Below are 15,540 nucleotides of genomic sequence, written 5' to 3'. Positions count from 1 at the left end.
GCCGTGCTGAATGGCCCATGCTGCTCCCGATGCTCATAGAGTTCCTATGAGTGTCGGGAGCAGCGCAGGCCATTCAGCGCGGTGAGCCGCACTACAAACTGCTAGCGCAGTTTGATAGAAGAGGCCCCTTAGTTCTGTTCAAAAACATTGGTCCCTTTCATCTTCTTTTTGTGATCCATCTCTACCACAATTGAAATAATTTCATAGATTCTATTTGAAAACATTGAGGGCTCCTTTTACGAAGGCGAATCAGGGCCTTAAAGTGCGGAATAGCGCACGCTAGCCGCTACTGCCTCCTTTTGAACAGACGGTAGATTTTCGGCTAGCGCGTGCTATAACGCGCACTAATCCGGTGCGTGCACTAAAACGCTTAGCACACCTTCGTAAAAGGAGCCGAGTCCTTTCTTTTTGGAAATGATATATAATTTCATTTATTTTATATGCACCATGCTTCCATATTGTGTAACAATTTGTAATATTTTTCATATTATGTTATCATTTTTTCTTGCTCTGTTCTCTGTACATGTTTAGGTTCAAATATGTTATTGAAATATTTATTGTATTTCTACTTTATATTTCTCTAATAAAATAAAATATCTTGGGGAAAGAAACAACTGGTTAAAATTACTTGGCAATCTTTACTTTGATAACTAAAGGAAGCTAATGTAGAAGCAGAGTCCAACTCGCTCCATTAACTTGAACCAGACATAGAGTTACCATATTTAACGAAGGGCAAACTGGATGCATGGCCCCGCCCCATTCCACCTCCAGTCCCGTCCCCCAAAAGCCTCATTACTTTTTTCCTGACCTCCAGGCCGCCTCTTGAGGGCCTTCCGCATGCACGGATGCATGTGACATTCTCCACGTATGCTTGTTGAAGGCCCTCCAGACAAGGCCGGAGCTTGGGGCCTTCCAAAACCCAGACAAAACTTCCGGATTTTGGAAAGTCCATCTGAGAACCCGGACAGTCCTCTAAAAAGAGGACGGGGCCAGTTTTTCCAGGATAAGTGGTAACCTTAACCAGACAATGCCGACATTCCATGCAGTCTATGTGAACTCAGCCTGTTGCCAAGGGACGCCTCCAACTCCACCCCCATAAAAACTCTAATTTTTTTTATTATTATTATTAATTTCAAATATAATATCAAGTACAACTTGTACAGAAAGCAAATTAAACCAAACAAATTTACAAAGCCAAGGCATAGTAAATCCATACTTTAACAACATTTAAACGAAAATAAAAAGAGTAATTTTACTGGTAAAATTAGCTGAAATCTTCTAATTGGATCCAAGAAGTTTTAAACTGGCGAACTAAAGGAAAAGTATAATCTATACAACAAAAGTAATGCTATCTTCTATACGGCGGGAACGGAGTTAGGTATTTTATTTATAGAGCTCAAGATTTATCTTTATCCAAACAGGACAAAGCCAAAAAATGAGTTAATTGTTGAGGCTCAAAAAAGACATATTTAGTTGAATGGTAATGAACAACACAATTACAAGGATGTATTAAATAAAATGTAGCCCCTAATGAGATGAAACCCTGGTTTTAGAAGAAGAAAATCACGTCTACGTTTTTGTGTTTCCCTTGAAATATCGGGGAACATTTGAATTTTACAACCAAGAAATTCCTTCTGTTTATTTTTAAGAAATAGTCTCAATAACCTCCAACCTATTGATAACAACCCAAGACTACAAGATGTTCAGAAAGGAAATAAAAACTATACTCTTCAAGAAATCTCTGAATAAGGCTTAAAACCACGAATACCTTCCTTCTTACCATCTTCTCCCTAACCTAGGGATCTCAAAGTCCCTCCTTGAGGGCCGGAATCCAGTCGGGTTTTCAGGATTTCCCCAATGAATACGCATGAGATCTATGTGCACCTGACCCTGCACCTGACCCACTCTTGGAAACGATCTTTGATCTAACTTTGTAACCCTACTTCTATAACTCTTTTTGTAATCCGCATTGAACCGCAAAGTAATGGCGGAATAGAAATCTGTAATGTAATAACCATAGTTTATCAATAGAAAGAGCTAACGTTTTTGTTACATCGAGTTTTATGGACCCCTACACGTTTACAAAAGATAGATAGCACTAGATCCAATAGATGCTGGCATTGTAGATTAGAAGTTGGGACGTTAGATCATTTAATTTATTTTTGTCCCTGTATAAATGCTTTTTGGAAACTAATTTGGCCCCAAATTAATAAATTATTAGAAAACCATGTAGGACTCTCATATGACATTATATTATTTGGTACAGCAATGAGAACTCAGAGTCCGAATTCTGCAAATAATAACAAATTATTATTAATATTGACAGGGGTCGCCATGCAACAAATTACTCAAAATTGGAAGGATTATACTAAATTAAATTATACATTTTGGTGGAACTCAGTTTGTCATATATATAAGATGGAAAAGGTGTTAGCGTTACAACAAGGGAATCTTCATAATTTTAAAAAAATATGGGAACCATTGACTAATTACTCTAATGATCAGATATCTTAGCACATGGGTAGCAGATATTTGGGGATGGGGTGGGAAATGTATATCATATGGAATTAGGAATATTGATAAAAAGGGGGGTATTTATTTTATCTTACAAGACTATTTGTTTGTAAATACAAGTGATATGTGGGGAAAAAAAAAAAAAGAGCTAATGTTAATTTTATCCGGCCAACAAGCGACTAAAGAGAGCAGGAGGAAATGAAAAGAAAATGTCTGAGTAACTCCAACAACTCTTTCCAATACCTTGTGACATTTGGAGCATCGAGATAAAGCATCAGATTATTGCGCCTCAGTGGCCACAAATTTGGACTTGGAGGATGAGATGTACGGCGTCTGCATCTATGAGACAAACTTGGGGCTCATTTTATCAAGCTGCGCTAGTGGTTTAACGCGAGGGTTAGCGCGTGATGAAACAGGAGCCCTTGATAACAGGAGCCCTTGGTTTTTCTTATTATATAGAGCAGTTTGGACCCCAGCTCGTTTACAGAAATTAGATAGTTCCAAGTCTAATAGATGCTGACACTGTCATCTTTGAAGCTGGGATATTAGATCATTTATTATACTACTGTCCCTTGATACTTAAATTTTGGAGATCTATCTGGAATCAAGTGAACAATATATTGGAAAATCCAGTGGCATTGACGTACGATACCATCCTATTTGGTACGTTAATAATAACTTTATTCTTATATACCGCCAGCAATCTTGCGACTTCTAGGCGGTTTACAATAAGAGAAACTGTAAATACAATAAAGGGAAACTGTACATATGACGAATTAAAGAGTATAGCAGTGTACATCACAGTTTGTGTGCTGCAAGGCCGGGAGGTGCCAAGCTATTTATACAGAAGTAGAAATAATCCGTAGATTGAATGGAGTGATCATAATTAGTGATTAGGGGTTAGGGTTACCCATTTACAAGTTCAGGTATGTGATGATGTTACGAGGGGGGGCTGATGTTCCGGTTCGTTCCCTAGGTATTTCAAGAATAGGTAAGTTTTTAGGTGTTTCCTGAATTCTTCATAGTTGTTTGTGTGCGCAATTAGTTTTTCTAGGTCTTTGAGAGCTAAAAGTCAAATATCTGCCAGGAATAACAAACTTCTCTTTGTAATGACAGGGGTTGCCATACATTTTATTTGGAAGAATTGGAAGAACTGGGGGATAGGTTCAATGACACTTTCTGGTGGGAATCCCTTTGTTATACCTTTTAAAATGGAGCGTCTGATGGCTATACAGCAGGGAAGGTACAGGAAATTTATGGATGTTTGGGAGCCATTGACAGAATTGTTGATTTTGCCCTTTGATCATGCATGTCCAGGGAGGGTGGGGAGTTATTTTTAATTAGAGTGCAATTCTTGGATATGTAGAAAGGGGGGTGATGATATATGTATTTCTCATAAATATAATTTGATAAAATTTAAGTGTTGTTAAAGTGTAAAATGTCTTACACATATTTTTGGCTTTAAAATGAAAAAACATATTTTTAAAAAAACAAAAAACACAAAAATTCTTTCCAATACCAGCCTCGGCATTTTCAATATCTCTAGTTACTCAAAGAAAACTGTATGTTTACCACTAAAAGATGTTTTATGACAACCTGTATATAATACTTTTTTTTATTTTTTTAAGTTTAACATACCAGCCTCTGTATACACTACATATTTTATTCTGGCAACGAGCTGGTTTCCCTCAAAAGTGTCACACTGGTAAACGATGGGATGTGCTTGTCTTTTCACTTCCAGAATGTTGGAATCGTTGGGGAGAACAAGGGGTTGCTGTTCATGAAAACCAAGAAAAAGAGGGAAAAATCAATTCCGATTATTTTCTGGCAAAAAAGTAGAGATATTATATATCGTGGGTCAATTCTATACACTAGACACTAACATTATGCACATATTACATTTGTAGATCTTTAGAATATTCAAACCAAACCAAAGAGAGCAGACGAGCTGAATACATAAACACTCCCATTTCTACTACGTTAAAAAGAACCAGAACACAAAGGTGTATCACCTAAAAAAATCACGTGAGGCAGAAATCAAAGGCAGAGCACCTCATGGACTTCAAAAACCTCCTCAAATGTAATTAAATTGATGGTTCTGCGCGATGCAAAACAAGAAGATCAATGAGCTTAACTGTACAGAAGGGAATCGGTCCCACCGACGACGGCCAGCGCTTCGGATCCGTAGCTGCCTCAGGGCATGGACACACTCTGCACAACTGCACTCGAGCACCAAAAACATGACATCGTGCTGCTGGCCAATGTCGGTGGGACCGATTACCTTCTGTACAGATAAGCTCATCGATTCTCTTGCTTCATTGGCGGGATTTTTGCATTGCAGAGAGCCGCCAATGTAATTACCCTCAAGTAGGTTTTTGGGTGATGGGACTAAAGTGCGCGGGACAATTCCGCGCGGACGAAGGAGCTCAGACAAATGCGCGCAGGACGTTACTTAGAAGTGTTGGCACTGCCGTTGGGGAGGAGGAACCCCCACATACACACTTACAGAGGAAACTGTAATTTTCCCTAAAACAGGGAAAAATTACACTTTCCTCGGTAATGGGAGGGGGTTCCCCCTGAACCCCCCAACGGCAGCGCCAACACTATAATGTAAACTGGGGGTTTTCCCCCAAACCTCCTCTCAGAGCAATTTAAATTTAACTTTTAATCTGATGCGCTGAGCTCCTTTGTCCACGCGCAATTGTCCCGCGTGCTTTCATCAATGTTCCGGTTTTTTATATCCATGAGGTGCTTGGCCCTTTAATTCCTACCACCTGGTCTCTGTAGGGTGAAGATTGGGTTCTGAGCAATAGCGTAGTAAAGGGGGATGGAGGAGGGGCGGTCCACCCCGGGCACCATGTTGATGGGGGCACTGGCACCCTTCCTCCCCTCCGCCCCCCACCTTTTCCCACTCCTCCCCTCTCCACACATGCACCCCCCTTCCCTTCCCCCATACCTTGAGTTGTTTGCCGTGAGCAACTTCAATGTGTTCCTTGCGACAGCATCGTCTCTCCCGCTGGCGTCACTTCCGGGTGCCGTGCGTAGGACGTGACGTCAGAGGGAGAGCCAGCGGGACTGCGAGGAGCATGTTGAAGTTCTCGTGTCTCGCGGCAGTGAACAACTGGAGGGACGAGGATCGCGGTGGGGCGTGTGTGGGGCAGGGGGAATCGAGGGCGGAGCAGGGGCGCCACCACCTCCCGGGTGCCTCTTGCCACGCCCATGGTTCTGAGGCTTTTTCCTCCTTGTGTGATTTTTGGGTGGCGCACATTTATCTTCTGGTTCTTTTTTATTCCCACGTGTGAGTGTTTACGTGTTTAGCTGTTTAGAATACCCAGGAAAACAGGAGATACCAACTTCCCGAAACTCGGAACGTGGAAGACAAACAGCGAAGGAGACTCTAGGTGTTCAATGCCTTTTATTGTATACAAGACTCGACACGATCGTGTTTTGGCCCAAATGGGCCTGCCTCAGTAGTCTGAAGTCTGAATGCTGGTTAAGTACGCTATCCTTTTAAGTCAGTCACTAAAACAATTTTATGAAGAATAGAAAGAGGCTCTGAGAGCTGACATCACGGTCCTAACAAAAAACTTGGCTGCAGAAACTTATACTCAATTTTCCTCCAAGCGTAGTTAACCAACATTCATACTTCGGACTCCTGAGGCAGGCCCATTTGGGCCGAAACACAATCGTGTCGAGTCTTGATACACAATAAAAGGCGTTGAACACCTAGAGCAGGGATCTCAAAGTCCCTCCTTGAGGGCCGCAATCCAGTCGGGTTTTCAGGATTTCCCCAATGAATATGCATTGAAAGCAGTACATGCAAATAGATCTCATGCATATTCATTGGGGAAATCCTGAAAACCCGACTGGATTGCGGCCCTCAAGGCCCTAGAGGGTTTCCTTCGCTGTTTGTCTTCCACTTAACTGTTTAGAATGTGCACATATTCTCGTGAATATACCAGCCTAAGCTCTATTCTGCAAATATCCATGTAACTTGCATAGGACCAGATTCAGTAAGTGACACCCAAAATTTGGGCACAAGAAGAAGTCAGCATCCAGTGCTGGTCTACAAAATGTATGCCAGATGGAGCACCGTTTATAAAGCAAGTGTGTCTGACAGCGGTGTTTTGGATGAGTTCATTATCTCTTCCTCCACTATGTTTAAGGTTGCCAGATTTGACTTGCGTAAAATCGAGACCTATTGACCCGTCCCCAGGCCCATCCCATTCTATCCAGCTCTGCCCCATTATGTCCACACCCCCCTCAACCTATTCTCATCAGTCAGGAAGGCATCCGTGCATGCCCCCTCCTGATGCGGTCTGAAGAGGAAGCTTTTCAAAGCCTGGACAAAGTGCCGGGTTTCGAAAAGCTGTCCGGATGCCCAGACTTGTCCTTTAAAAAGAGGACACGTCCGGGTAAATCCAGATGTCCAGTAACCCTAACTATGTTTTCCTCGGTTCATAGACAACCCCGCGAAAGACAAAGGCGCGCACCGACAACTGAGCGCAAGATGGAGGCGTGCGCCGAAGAAAATTACAGTTTTTAGGGGATCCGACGGGGGGGTTTGTTGGGGAGCCCCCCCAGTTTACTTAATAGAGATCGCGCCAGCGTTTTGGGGGGTTTGGGGGGTTGTAACCGTCCAAATTTTACTGTAAACTTAACTTTTTCCCTAAAAACAGGGAAAAAGTGAAGTTTTCAGTAAAATGTGGGGGGTTACAACCCCCCAAACCCCCCACAACGCGGCGCGATCTCTATTAAGTAAAGTGGGGGGGGGTTCCCCTCCCACGCCCCCCGTCGGAACCCTAAAAACAGTAATTTTCTGCGGCACGCACCCCCGCGCTGCGCTCAATTGTCTGGGCGCGCCTTTGTCCCGGCGCGCTTTTGACCTGACACCGTTTTCCTCTCCCTAAGGAATCCCACATGCTTGTTCCATGCTTGCTTGAATTCAGACACAGTCGTAAAGCGCCATGACTTATTACCTACACAAGTGATTCAGCAATATCTCTTAAGGCTTCAGCTTTGAATTCCGGAGGTAGGCCTCTCGGCCAAAACACAATTCATGTTGAGTCACGAGTACTCGATAAATTTAAATGCACAACTTGATGGCCTGTTATAGAATGAGGGCCCAAAAGTTTTACATGCCAATATTTTTTTTTACTGGTGTGACATTGAACTTCTTATAATAACTGCTTACCTTGTCTTTAATTAACATTGTCCATGAAAATATAAAGCGACTATCGGGTGCTGTATAAACACAAGTGAGCTGCACACTTTCAAGGCTCTCAAAAAGTGGTTTACCCCCTAAAGAAAGAGAAAAACATAACATAAGCATTGCTATACTAGGAGAGACCAAAAATCTATCTAACCCAGTATCCTGTTTTCAACAAACCAGGTCACAAGTACATGGTAAGGTCCCAAAAGAGTAAAGTATATTTTATATGATGCTTATCCTAGAAATAAACAGTGGATTTTCACAAGTCCTTCCTAATAATGGACTATGGACTTTTCTTTTAAGAAATAATCCAAAACTTTTTTAAGCCCTGCTAAGCTAATTCCTTTTACCACATTCTCTAGCAAAAAATTCCAGAGTTTAATTGCATGTTGCGTGAAGAAATATTTTTTTCTGTTTTGTTTTTAAATTTACTACATAGTAGCTTCATTATGTTACACCTTGTCCTGGTACATAAGAGCATACTTTTGTGCAGCTGCTGGATTAGAGGATTCACACGCCTGACAGGCTTTATTTGGTTTGTCAGGTCCTCTGGGTATTCCGAACCCCTGATGAAGGAGTGTTTTTCGAAACACAGACCATGTCGGGTCCTGTGGACTCACACCTAAGGACCATTTTTTATATTTATATTTATTTTTTTGGAATGCTACATTGAATCTTTCTTAATAAAGATTAGTTTTACACCTTGTACATCATATCTGCAGTTTTTTCTTTTGTTTTGACATAAGACCATAAGAATAGCCTTACTGGGTCAGACCAATGGTCCATCAAGCCCAGTAGCCCCTTCTCACGGTGGCCAATCCAGGTCCCTAGTATCTGGCCAAAACCCAAGGAGTAGCAACATTCCATGCTACTGATCCAAGACAAGCAATGGCTTCCTCCAAGTCTTTCTCCACAACAGACTAAGGTCTTTTCCTCCAGGAAATTGTCCAAACCTTTCTTAAAACCAGCTACGCTATCCACTCTTACCACAACTAATCTAATCTAATCTAATCCTTAGGTTTGTATACCGCATCATCTCCACGTTCGTAGAGCTCGACGCGGTTTACAGTAGGAGAAATAGGAAGGAACTACAACAGAGGGTTAGAGGTAGAAGTGTGAAGAAAATTTAGAGGACTTGGGATGCCAAGATATAAGAGTTTCCTTGATTCCTAAGTTGGAGGGAGACTTACATTTTTTGAGAAAAGCCAGGTTTTCAGATGTTTGTGGAAAACTTGGAGAGAGCTCAAGTTCCGAAGAGGGGAGGTAAGGTTGTTCCAGAGCTCAGTGATTTTGAAGTGGAGGGAGGTCCCTAGCTTTCCTGTGTGGGAAATGCCTTTTAGCGAGGGGAAGGATAGTTTTAATTTGTGGGAGGATCTGGTGGTATTAGGGTTTGAGGAATTCCAAGAAAGAGGGATAAAGGAAGGGAGGATACCATATAGGGTTTTGAAAGTTAAACAGGCGCATTTATAGTGGACCCTGGCAATTATCGGAAGCCAGTGGAGCTTGGCCAGGAGCGGGGAGACATGGTCAAATTTACTTTTAGCGAAGATGAGCTTGGCCGCGGCATTCTGAATCCATTGGAGTCTGTGGAGGTTTTTCTTAGTTAGTAGATAGAGTTGCAATAGTCCAATCTGGAGAGGATGATGGATTGGACAAGGAGGGTAAAATGTTTTTGATGGAAGCAGGATCTAACTTTCCTCAGCATGTGAAGGCTGAAAAAGCATTTTTTTTAACCAAGGATTGGAGGTGGTCGTTGAAGGACAATGTGGAATCAATGATGATGTCCAAGACCTTGCTCGAGAACTCAAGCTGCAGAGAGGAGCCAGAGGGTAGTGGGATGGAGGTGGGTAGGTGATCTAGCTTTGGACCGAGCCAAAGAAGTCTTGTTTTGGACTCATTCAATTTCATTTGCACAGTGTGGGCCCAGGATTGTAGGTTCATTATACAAGAGGATATGTTCTTAGACAGGTCGGTGAGGTTCGAATCGGTCTCGAGGAGGACGAGGATGTCGTCTGTATAAGTGTAAATTGTTTCTAGCAACGCGTCCCAGAGCTTAACTATTCTCCGAGTAAAAAAAAATGTTTCTTCCTATTGGTTTTAAAAGTGTTTCCCTGTAACTTCATCGCATGTCCCTTAGTCTTTGTAATTTTCGACAGAGTGAAAAATCGATCCACTTGTACCCGTTCTACTCCGCTCAGGATTTTGTAGTAGTTTTGGAAAAAGTAAACATGTGATTCACATCTACCTGTTCTACTCCACTCAGTATTTTATAGACCTCCCCTCAGCTATCTCTTCCTAGCCCATTTAGCCTTCCCTTTATAATCTTCATTGTCCTTCTCTGTACCTTTTCTGATTTTACTATATCTTTTTTTGAGATGCGGAGATCAGAATTTCACATAATATTTGCGGTGCAGTCACACCTTGGAGCAATGCAAAGGTATTATAAGCATTCTCATTTTCGTTCTCCACTCCTTTCCTAATAATTCCTAACATTCTATTTGCTTTCTTCACTGTTGCCGTACACTGAGTAGAAAGTGTCTATATATCATGAACGATAGCACCTAGATCCTTTTCCTAGACCGTGACTCCTAATGTGGAACCCTGCATTACATAGCTATAGTTTGGATTCCTCTTTACCAAAAGAACTACATATATTTAGTTCATGTATTATAACACTATTACTGGAGCTCATGTATTGTAACGCCATTACTGGAGCTCATGTATTGCAACACCTTTACTGAAGCTCATGCAAACCGTTCAGAATTGACTTCCCAGTCATTAGCAGCGGTATAGAAGCTTCCAATAAACAATAAATGGCGCCTTCACTTAGTCGTGATGTACAAGATACCAATGACTCCTTTTACTAAGCTGCGATAGCGGTTGTAGTTCACGCAGAATTGCCGCACGCTAGACGCTAATGCCACCATTGAGCTGGCGTTAGTTCTAGCCGTTTAGCGCGGGTTTAGCGTGCGCGATTAAATTCTGCACGCGTTAAAAACGCTATCGCAGCTTAGTAAAAGGAGCCCCAAGTCTTTAATAAGCATTGATAAAAAGTACATAAAAAAATATAATCATAAAGCAGTTTGTATCCAAAAGGATTGATGAACCCGGACTCGACACGGTCCGTTTTTCGAAGAAACGCTCCTAGAGTATGTCAATACAAAGAAACCTGTTGGATAACAACTGGATGAACACTGGAATCAGCAGTGAGCAGCTAAGCAAACGCGAAGACTCCTACGAGATGCATTTCACTGCAGTCTTGTTGGATTCTTGGTTTGTTGTTGCCTTAACTTAGCTGAATAATCAAAAATAATGCAAGTAAGGAGAAAAGCTTAACCACTAAAGACTAGATCCACAAAAGGTTAATCTAACAGAGCAGAAAACTATCTAATTAGATGATATGAAGGAAAAGATCTTAGACTTGCCACTCCCAGGATCATAATAATATTATCCAATAAGGAATTGTGGCGTGGATATCTTTCATTGATCAAAAAACCTTCATAATTTTTTATAATTATTATTTGACAAGGTGTAGATGACATTTAGGCCCAGATTCTGTAAAGAAAATTATAAAATATGTGGAGTGGTTTAAAAAACATAAAAAATATATAGTCAGTAAAGATTGACTAATTAAGTCAAACAATAATTATAAAAAATTATGAAGGTTTTTTGATCAATGAAAGATATCCATGCCACAATTCCTTATTGGATAATGATCCTGGGAGTGGCAAGTCTGAGATCTTTTTCCTTCATATCATCTAATTAGATAGTTTTCTGCTCTGTTAGATTAGCCTTAACTTAGTGCCAGTAGCGCCCCCCAGTGCCCGTTAAGTGAAAAACACCATTTAAAGATGTGTAATATGATTTTCAAGGTGCCTTATGGCGCCTAAAAAACCCCCAATGCTGGAATCACACCTATGTAGGTGCTTTACAGTGTCTTACATCGCTGTAGGCGTGGCTAATGCCAGAAGAGGCGTGAGGTGCCGTAAAGCGCCTATGTAGGCACGATTGGTGGTCAAAGGTAGGTGCTGGAAATGTGGGCCTTGAAAACACTGGCCAACAATTATGTTACCTACCTTTGCCGGAAGCGCAGTTCTTTAAACGGCGCCGTCACATGATTGACACCGAATCGGCGGCCACTTTTACAGAATCTGGGCCTAAATGTCATCTACACCTCGTCATACAATTTTAGACCACCATGCTCAAAAACTGCCTGTTTATTTTTGCTAATGTATTTGGTAACAAAGGGGTTTTTGGTTATTTTTATTAAGGTGCGCTAGCCAATTTACCGCACCATTATATTCTATGTTGCAACTCTTACCAAAAAACAGAAGAAGTTGTCTTTTTACAATTTATAAATTTATCAAATCTATTTATTAAACCTTTCCCACTGTTACCATAAATATATTTTTATATTTTATAAATATGCTTATTCCCCACTCTTACAAAACATAAAACATACAACATTTCATTATACAACATCAAATTACTGCTTAGAAAACCTGGACCATCAGTCCCTCAATGTCCAATCACTCCAGTTTTTAAAAGTCTCTACTAATCTCGCGCTACATCAGGGGTGTCAAAGTCCCTCCTGGAGGGCCGCAATCCAGTCGGGTTTTCATGATTTCCCCAATGAATATGCATGAGATCTATTTGCATGCTAATAGATCTCATGCATATTCATTGGGGAAATCCTGAGAACCCGACCGGATTGCGGCCCTCGAGGAGGGACTTGATACGCCTGTGCTACACGGACTTAACTCCTGTGATGATCATAAAATCATGTCACTGTGAATTCATCTTTGATGACAAAATAATATTCAGCATTAGCATTTTGCGTGCGTTAAATTGGCTAGCACGTCTTAGTAAAAGACCCCCAAAATTAAAAAAAAAATATATCGAAGGCTTGATTTTACCAAACTAATGAGACACACTCGGCAACAATAGCTAAGTCCAACAACATTCATCAAATCACATCAGAAATGAGGACAGGAAAAGGTTTCAAGTAGGCGACACCAACACTTGTACAATTCAACTCATCGTGGGCATAAGAAGCATCCCCATCATGAATCGGAAAAACCTCACCCAATTTTCAATACATTTTAGACAAAATTATTATTAATTATTAAATGCAAAACAACAAACACTTAACTTGAAAGTGGATTTTGAACAGCAATTCAGCAGGAACTTATTACTTATGACTCTTCCCTGGTTATGCCCTCTTTTTGGAACTGACAAGAAAAGAATATCCAACCCAAATATTAATTAGATGTAAAGGGCTAAGGATATTAAAAGATCATCCTTTTCTACAAATGTTCAACATAATTAAATGTCATTGAATTATATAATTATAACTCCCTTTACTAGCTGAAACTTATAGTATATTAGAAACAAACATTTATTTAATTGGAATTCCAAGTGACAATAAACTAGGAGGGTGGCATATCATACGTTAACATAAGAACATAAGAATATAAGCAGTGCCTCCGCTGGGTCAGATCTGAGGTCCATCGTGCAAAGCAGTCCGCTCAAGCGGCAGCCCAACAGGTCCAGGACCTGTGCAGTAATAATCCTCTATCCCCTTTTCCAGCAGGAAATTGTCCAATCCTTTCTTGAACCCCAGTACCGTACTCTGCCCTATTACGCCCTCTGGAAGCACATTCCAGGTGTCCACTACACATTGGGTAAAGAAGAACTTCCTAGCATTCGTTTTGAATCTGTCCCCTTTCAACTTTTCCGAATGCCCTCTTGTTCTTTTATTATTTGAAAGTTGAAGAATCTGTCCCTCTCTACTCTCTCTATGCCCTTCATGATCTTGTAAGTCTCTATCATATCCCCTCTAGGTCTCCTCTTCTCCAGGGAAAAGAGTCCCAGTTTCTCCAATCTCTCAGCGGATGAAAGGTTTTCCATACCTTTTATCAGACGTGTCGCTCTTCTCTGAACCCTCTAGAGCAGTGGCGTACCAAGGGGGGGGCGGGAGGAAACAGAGCCGAAGCAGTGCAAAGATCACTGGCATCGCGATCTTGCTGCAGGCTGCTTCCCCAGGGTAAATGGTGCGGGGAGGCCGGGGAGATAAGCGATCCTTCGAGGTGGTGGTGGGGCGAGTGGTCCTTTAGGGGGGGCAGCAGGCCTTCAGGGTGGGGCGGGCAGGCAAGCCTTGGGGGGGGGGGGAGACAGGCCTTCAGGGGGTCAGGCCTTCAAGGGAGGGACAGGCCTTCAAGGGGGACAGGCAGGTAGGCCTTCAAGGGGGGGGGACAGGCCTTCAAGGGGAACAGGCAGGCAGGCCTTCAAGGGGGGACAGGTCTTCGGAGGGGTGCAGGCCTTCAAGGGGGGGACAGGCCTTCAGGGGTGGGATGCAGACCTTTAAGGGGGGGGGCAGGCCTTCAGGGGAGGGGGGGCCCTGGTGTAGAAGTACACGGAGGGAAGAGGGAGGTGTTCAAAGAGACGTGCATATGCCGGACTTTGGGTGGGAAGAAATAATGGGTCTGAAAATAGAGGAGAGGGAGAGAGATGATGGACCATGGTTTTTAGGGAGGGAAGGAACAGAAAGGGAAAGAAGTTGGACACAAGGGATGGTGTGGAGGGGGGGATAGAGATACTGGTTAGGAGGGTAGTTGGGAAAAGAAAGGGAGAGATGGTGGACCCTGGGGTGGTGGAAAAGGAGGGAGAGATGCTGGATGAAAGGTTAGTTAAGAAAAGGTGGATCTGTGAAGGGAGACAAAAAAAAGGAAAGATGCCAGACAAGGAGGGAAGGGAAACGGAAGGGGAGGACAGAGATGGCAGATGGATGGTTAGCACGGAGAAAGAAGAAAGAAGGAGACCCTGGCAAGCAAGTTATCAGAAGACAACCAGAGCCTTGGACCAACAAGATTTGAAAAATAACCAGACAACAAAAGGTAGAAAAACTAATTTTATTTTCTGTTTTGTGATTACAATATGTCAGATTTGAAATGTATATCCTGCCAGAGCTGTAGTTAGACCGCAAACGTAAGCTAGGATTTAACAGAGAGAGGAAAAGTCCTTTTTGTTTCTTTATTTTATTTACACCACAGCGCCAGTGTGGTTAGGAGAAGCCAAAGGGGGGTGAAAAAGCTATAAAATAAACCCACCAGGATTTTTGAAAAAAAACACCCAATTGGGCAGGAAAATCGAATCAATAAACCAATTCAATAGGCTGAATCGAATTGAAATTTTTTTTCCTGAATCTGGCAGCACTAGTTTGCGCTATTGTATTAGACTTTAGGACCTGGGATTGGGGAGAGATGGCATCCTCAGTACTTTATAATGCAAGTGAAATGAGGATTTGGTCAGACTTTTGAAGGGTCTGCAGAAGAAAAATATTGTATAGGCTGGGGACATGAGACAGCAGGAAATGGGAACTTTTCTTCCTTCTATTTTTGTGAATGGAAAGGCTGAGGATGTCAGAGAATTCAGTTAAAATATGTGCTTTATAAAGTTTATAGCATTGCTGGCCTACCCGGTGAGGTGTTCCTAGTGCTGGTGGTGGCAGCATGTCAATGTGTTCAGAGGAAGAGGTGGTCTGGGAAATTCTGCTGAGCAAACTCCGGGCCCATTTCCACCCCCCAATTAGTCCACTTCACTCAGCTGGTTCACACACTGAGTGGGTCTTTGGGTGTTGTGCCTGGGTAGTTGTTTTGGGATCTCTTCCAGTAGTTTGTCAGTATCTCCTTGTGGTCCAAGGAATGAAACTTTGTTAACCTTAGCATTGACCTTCAGAATATGTTTTTAACAGCGCTGCTTGTGTGGCATTAGGCTATGTAGTGATCAAAAGAAAAAACCAGACCTTTGCACAT

General features: G+C 42.1%; 1 protein-coding gene across 1 annotated transcript in view; it reads right to left on the bottom strand.

Annotated features, from left to right (window-relative positions):
- SPACA1 (sperm acrosome associated 1) overlaps positions 1-15,540 on the bottom strand; it is a 157,241-nt gene that overhangs the window by 63,470 nt on the left and 78,231 nt on the right. Inside the window, exons 3-4 of the mRNA XM_033936363.1 lie at positions 7,709-7,815; positions 4,153-4,288 (exon numbers count right to left, since the gene is read on the bottom strand). Coding sequence (XP_033792254.1) covers positions 4,153-4,288; positions 7,709-7,815 — 243 coding nt within the window. The remainder of the gene's footprint in view (positions 1-4,152; positions 4,289-7,708; positions 7,816-15,540) is intronic.

This window comes from Geotrypetes seraphini, chromosome 3, assembly GCF_902459505.1.
Source record: "Geotrypetes seraphini chromosome 3, aGeoSer1.1, whole genome shotgun sequence".
NCBI lineage: Eukaryota > Metazoa > Chordata > Amphibia > Gymnophiona > Dermophiidae > Geotrypetes > Geotrypetes seraphini.
The sequence above is the reverse complement of the archived record's forward strand: the minus strand, read 5'-3'. Positions and strand labels throughout refer to the sequence as shown.